Source organism: Frankliniella occidentalis, unplaced genomic scaffold, assembly GCF_000697945.3.
Source record: "Frankliniella occidentalis isolate FOCC.00 unplaced genomic scaffold, Focc_3.1 Scaffold125, whole genome shotgun sequence".
NCBI classification, from domain to species: Eukaryota; Metazoa; Arthropoda; class Insecta; order Thysanoptera; family Thripidae; genus Frankliniella; species Frankliniella occidentalis.
The window spans coordinates 832255-838768 of record NW_026267252.1 but is presented as its reverse complement, the minus strand read 5'-3'; the positions used below and the strand labels follow the sequence as shown (position 1 = coordinate 838768).

Sequence of the window (6514 nt, the reverse complement as noted above, 5' to 3'; positions counted from 1 at the left end):
GGAAAGAGTACGTCGCAGCAGTGGGTGTAAGTCGACCAGTTGAGGCGGCGGGGGGTGCAAGGGGGAAGGAGGAAGGGGGGAGGGAGCCCAGCTGCGGTCCGGCAGGGTGTCGTGCGAGCGGCGGCGTGCCCCCGCCTGACCTCGATGTCGCGCTCCGCCACCCCCGGGTCGTACGTCACACCCAGCCCGCTGGACAAGTCGCGTGAACTGGGGGTTTCCTGAGCCCCAAAGCGACAAGCGAAAGAGAAAGAGGGAGAGGGAAAGAAGCGGTCAAATCATTTTTTCGACGACCACCCCGTACTTTCCCGAGAATGTCACGTAAATAAAAGTGCGGTCCAGCAGCAGGAGGACGCAGGAGCATGACTGGGGGCGCGCCGCCTCAGAGAGCCTTTTGGTGCGCAGCCGTCCCGCTCCCCCCAGAGACCCCCCTCCCTCCTCCCGCTCACTGAGCCGAGCCCATTTGCATCCTAATTCTCCTCTTGTGCCCGCTGTTTCAGTCGAGGCAGACGGGAGGTTCCCCCAGCGGCAGCCACCAGCACCAGCCTGAGGCCAGGGCCGGCCCGGCCTCTCCACCACCATGGCAGCCCGGCGACGGCTGGTACCGAGAGGGTGAGCATGACGAGCAGCCAATACCCCACGACGCAATTTCCCTTCTTTATTTTCTCCCTCTTTTTCCAAAAATGAGATTATGACCTTTTTTCATCCTGCAGGTAACACCCCTCCGATGGTCGGGGTCGGAGCGACGCGGGTGGCCGGGGTGACCAAGGACGGGCCGCTCATCTCCAAGGCGCAGATGAAAGGTAAGAGTCCAGACCGGAGACTGTGGAAGAAAAATGAAAATAAAAATAGGCGCAGTAAGTAACTGTGTTACTTTTAAAACTGCCGCTTCCTTTCTCGCCCAGAGTTCCGCGAGGCGTTCAGTCTCTTCGACAAGGACGGCGACGGCAGCATCACGCAGGAGGAGCTGGGCCGCGTCATGCGCTCGCTGGGCCAGTTCGCGCGCGAGGAGGAGCTCCAGGACATGCTCCGCGAGGTGGACATTGACGGTGAGTGTACGAGGAGGAGCTCCTGGACATGCTCGGCGAGGTGGACATCGACGGTGAGTGTGCGAGGAGGGGCTCCAGGACATGCTCCGCCGCGAGGTGGACATCAACGGTGAGTGCGGCTGTGTCCGCCCGCCGCGCGCCCGCCGTGCGCCGAGGGGGCAGCCCAACGGCCGCGCGCGCCCGTCGGGCAGCCTACCCCGCATCCGACGGGCGGTGGCCCCGAGCGCGAGGACGGATACTTCATACACTCCAAAAAATAATCAGTGAACAGCCTTAAAGAAAAACAAGAATAACAACAATAAAACAAAAAGAAAAAAAATCAGAAAAAATCAAGAAAAAATCAAGAAAAACAGAAAATAAAATTGGTGGTGCGTACGCCTGAACGTGCACGTGAAGTACCCCTCGCTCGCGCGCGCCACACCTCCGGCTCCGGCTCCCACATTTCTCACACCACCCCACACCTGACCGCGCCGGATGACAGCAGCAGGACGCGCTCGATTTGGTTTGTTAATCAATCACGACGAACTCGTTGCGAAACGGACCGGTCATGGGGGATGGGGGGCCGCCGCCCGCTGACCCCGTGACCCCCCCTGTCCGTCCGTCCGTCAGCCCGCTTGTCGGCCGGTCCTGTTCGTCCCCGTTTGTTCGTCCGTCTGTCTTGCCAAGGTCGCGGGCCACGGGCGGCAGTGCGGTAACGGTAACGGGAAACGGCTGTGGTGGGAGGGGGGAGGGGGCGTGGGATTAAACCCGGGGTGGTCAAGTGCAGTTGGATGTAATTCGGCAGACGACTCGCGGGTGTCCACTCTGACCACCAACTACTTCCCCGCGCCCTTCTCCCTCTCGCCTCCCGCGGAGAGGCCGCGCGCGGTGGCGTTGACCTCGACCTTGGCGGTCGACCGTTGGCCACAAGGAGGGACCCGGGACCCACATGTCCTTTTCCCTAAAGCCGTCGAATGGGACACAAAAATGCAAAAAACAAAAAAAGGCTGCACGGATGGCGCTCCCAATGAATGCGGCCTAAAACGCCTGCGAAGTGGCGCATAGGCAACCCTGCGGGGCTCACTCGTCCGACGGGACGGCCTACCCACCAGGCGTTTCGACTGTACTTTTTTTTGTGTGGAAAAGGGGGTGGGGGCGGTGGCGGTGTTCACGTGTGTGAATCGATTGACCGATATTTATCTTCTGCCTTCAGGTGACGGGTCCTTCAGCTTCGAGGAGTTTGTGGAGATCGTGTCCAACATGGGGGCCAACAGCAGCGACAGCGCGCCCACGGCGGACCAGGAGGAGAAGGAGCTCCGCGACGCGTTCCGGGTAAAGCAACAAGCAGCGGCCTCGGCCAAAACAGATATATATGTAGAGTTAACGCTCCCCGTCACCGCGTAACGAAGTATTGCCAGCTCATTTGCGCGCGCACCAGAGACTATCCGTGCCAAGGCGGGCGGGGTTGAACATGAACGCGGAGAATAGCGACGCAAAACGGCCGATTCTGACATTTTGCCGGGCCTCTCTCTCTCCCTTTTCCATAGGTGTTCGACAAGCACAATCGCGGCTACATCGTGGCCTCGGACCTTCGCGCCGTGCTGCAGTGCCTCGGGGAGGACCTGTCGGAGGAGGAGAGTGAGTGTCGTGCGGTTACCGTCGCCTGCGCCGGCCGCCACCGCAGCCCGCGCCGCGCGCGGCCACCGGCCACCCGACTGACTATGACGCTTTGTGTTGCAGTCGAGGACATGATCAAGGAGGTGGACGTGGATGGTGACGGCCGCATCGACTTTTACGGTAGGAGTCCATGTGGCCGATGCTGTGTGCACGGTCCCCTTCAGAAGTGATGTAGTGCAATTAGACTGTACGCCGTTTGTTTGTATGTATGTTTACCCGCAGAGTTTGTCCACGCCCTGGGCGAGCCCGGTGACGGCGACAGCGACGGGGAGGGCGACGGCGACGAGGACTGCGATGACGATCAGATCGGCAGCGCCGAGTTGCTGGTGGACTGCGCCTAGCTCAGCGCAGGGCTTTACTCCAACCAAACGCTTTGCCCCCTTTTTTAAATACCGTAGCGATTAATCAATCAAACTTTGGAGGAGTGAATACAGTCTACATTCAATTCATCCTTATCAACCTTTTGTCCCTTCGCTGATGCCTTTTATTACGTGTCTCTCTTTCTGTCCGTGTGATGTGCGACGTTTTGTCGCGTCGTGAATGTGATTTTGATCTTATTTGAACAAGTGTAGTTACATGATCAGACCATATAGAAGCCCGTGCCAAACCCTTAACTCACGAAAACGAACTTGGCTCATGCATAATTTGTGAGCCAGCTCCGTCATTTTTCGGAAAATATTGCTAGTAAGGAGAAAAGTTTTTGGCTTAGTTTTATTGTTCTATTGAGGAAAACGATGCTTTCGGCTCGAGTGATGACAGACCATAGTGCATGCTTCTTTTGCACGGCAATATGATCTCCCTCTCCTCTGCTTTGCATCGAATCCCTTTGTGACTTCACAGTGTGATTTGTAATTAGTCTCGTTTCGATAATTCTCATTTTGTTAAAAATCTCGAGTCGAGTGTTCAAGTCTTGTATAATAAAAGTTACCCTTATAGAAAAAGTAAGACTTTATTTTCTTAAAACCTATATTTCTTATAAAAATAACAACAAAGTAGACAGTCTGCAGACACTCACGTACAAGTACAATCATGCATGCTGCACTAAAAATTAACTTAGCAATAAGTTTACCTAAACTACATTTAACTTAGGTGTTCTGGTAAAGTCTTAGTCATCTAACAATACCTATAATTTCTTATCGAATTTTGTACGATGGTGACACATTTTTCCTCCAATTGTAAAGTAATTCGTCCCGTCACCTTGAGGACATTCACCAAAACTGTTCTTCCATTGACAAATTTGATTTTCGCTTACGACGGATTTCTTATCACGCACGGGAAATCAACTAATTTAATAACCCGAATCTATCACTAATTTTAACAAATGGCACCACTTCTTTCAGCATCACCACGTCTCATGGGCATGGTTTCTAAGTTACGTATTCAGTTTTCCACTACACAAACTACCTAATCGCGTCTTTTCTGCATGTGAACGTGTCTTTAACTGTAATACTGACGACGATAATTAATGTATACTTGAGGTAACAAAACTTGCAGACTATTCAACGTACGTTACAGGACTAATTTCTTCCGATCAACTCCACCCGTTTTTTAAAGTACACCTAATTCGGAAGCGAACTAAATCACACTAGCGCAAATTTGAGCTATAGAAGAGCGGGATATTCTGTGGAATAGGACGTTCTTTCAGATTTTTTTTTTTTTACTTTTGACACCTTTTGTCTAAAACAGAACGCCTTCAAAATCGGTACCTAAGTTTCGGGTTGAATTCGGGTAAACTGAGAATGTTGCCCGACGCAGCCCGGCAGCGCTTGTATCACGAAGGCCTCACGCGGTGCCTCGGTTAGCCTCGTGCGACGGCACCCTGCGCCTCCTGGCCACGAGCCGCTTGCGCTTGTAGGTGGGCGGGTGCGCGGGCGCGTGCGCGGGGGCCTCCAGGTCCTTGGCGGGGCCGGTGCTAACGGCCGAGTTGGACACTCGCGACCCGAGCCGCTCGCCGAACGCCACCACGCCCTGGCCGCTGCTCGCGGTCTCCAGCGCCTCGCCGCCGTTGTTCTGCCTGCTGCTGCGGGCGAAGGACGCCCTCAGCGAGGACGTGGCCTCGGGGCTGAGCCTCCGGGCCTTCCCCGACGACGACCCGGACCCGGAGGAGCTGAAGCCGACGCGCAGGTCGATGCCGCCCGTCGCGATGTCCGGCGAGAAGCCCGCCGACGGCCCCGGGTACGACAGCGCGTTGCCCTCCGTCCGGGAGGACTGCGACGAGGACGCAGAGCTGCCACGCAGCTCGCCGAAGACAGAGGCCAGGGACTGTTCATCGGCGTCCGCAGACGATGAGGACGAGCCGAAGCCCGTCCCGGAGAGCGACGCGGCTATGCTGGGCTCGCTGTCCTGCTGCGCGCCGCTGCCCGAGGCCGAGAAGGACGAGCCGAAGGCCGCGCCGGAGAGCGACGAGGCTATGCTCGGCTCGTTGTCCTGCTGCACGGCGTTACCCGACGACGAGAAGGACGCCCCGGAGCCCGAGGGCACCGCTGACGAGCCGGTCTTGAGGGGGCTGCCGCTGTCGATGCTCAGCACCGTCGACGGGAAGGTGATGGGGGAAGCGCTGCCGGCGTTGTACGAGCCTCCAGATGAAAAGGACGACTTGCCGCCAGAGCCGAAGCTGCCTCCGGAGCCAGAGACGCTGCTAGAAGGGGCAGCAGCAGCAGAGCTGGACGAGCTGGCGGCGTTGTAGGAACCACCAGACGAGAAGGTCGACTTGCCAGCAGAGCCGGAGCTGGCCGCGCTCCCGGCGTTGTAGGAGCCCGAGTATGACTTGGACGAACTACCGTCAGACGCAATCGAGTTGGGCGTCTTCCCGATCTCCAGGTTGAGGTCGAAGGAGCGCTCGGAGTTCGGGCAGTCCACGTTGGGCCACCAGTCGCAAACGAAGCGCTCCTGGTTAAAGATGGATCCGTTGTTGCAGAGGAACGAGTTCTTGACGGGGATGGCCTGCGAGGCGCAGACGTGGTAGACCTGGCAGCCAGTCTCGACGTCGGCATAATAACCTGAAAGCACACGATCGTTGTATAGATGATTAAGGGAGGGAGAACATGCGGTTGCGTTGAGGGGAGGGGGACGACATACCATCGGGGCGGCCGTCACAGGAGAAGCCGGTCTCGGGGATGGCGGGCAGCGTGGGGTAGTCCTTGCCGGGGTCGCCGGGGATGGACTTGCGGATGTCCCAGTGGGTGTGGTCTGCGTCGGGGTGGTACTGGCCGTCCTCGTTCTGTTCCTGGAAGAGAGCGAGAGAAACAGTTAATGACGTGAAGGATGGCGGGGGCGGGGGTTAAAGATCAACCACCACATCCCCGGGAGAGCCCCCAAACACTGCTCACCTGCAGTATCTGCAGGGCCTCGGCGTCCAGTTGCAGACCCTCCTGGTTGGGCTCCTCGGTGGTCGTGGTGGGCTTCTTGGCAGGCTGTTGCAGCTGCACCGACTGGCCGGCGGCGAGGCTCAGCTGGAACTCGTCCTCGGGCTCAGGGTACGCGTAGCCCTTCTGCAAGAGACACATCGGTGGTCCGTTAGAACAATGACAGAGTGCGCGAGCCGAGTACGAGTACGAGGCGAGCACGTGTAAGACCACTCACCTTGGGTGGCGGTGTTGGTCTCGTTGGCGGTGGTTGCGTGGTGGGCGGTGGCTTGGGGCGTGAGACGCCAGCAGCAAGGTTTTGGTCGTCTTCGAAATCCTGGGAGAGGGCGGGGTAGTTGGGCTTGTTGTACACGTAGCCTTCGGTGGGACGGGGAGCCGGTGGCGGTGGTGGGGGAGGAGGTCTCGTCGTCGGGGGTGGAGGTGGGCGCCTCGTGGTGGGTGGAGGGG

General features: G+C 57.7%; 2 protein-coding genes across 2 annotated transcripts; one reads left to right on the top strand and one right to left on the bottom strand.

The window, feature by feature from the left end:
* Window positions 1-497: 497 nt before the first annotated feature.
* LOC113206782 (neo-calmodulin-like) lies at window positions 498-3643 on the top strand (the record flags this gene model as incomplete). The annotated part of the gene is given in 7 exon segments (XM_052270486.1): window positions 498-609; window positions 711-800; window positions 903-1046; window positions 2239-2357; window positions 2573-2663; window positions 2766-2822; window positions 2925-3643. Coding segments are annotated over 6 exon segments (606 nt in total). The 3' UTR covers window positions 3044-3643.
* Window positions 3633-6497, bottom strand: LOC113206810 (uncharacterized; the record flags this gene model as incomplete). The annotated part of the gene is made up of 4 exons (XM_052270504.1): window positions 3633-5701; window positions 5781-5928; window positions 6032-6193; window positions 6285-6497. Coding segments are annotated over 4 exons (1740 nt in total), but the record flags the coding sequence as incomplete, so codon positions are not given.
* Window positions 6498-6514: the final 17 nt, after the last annotated feature.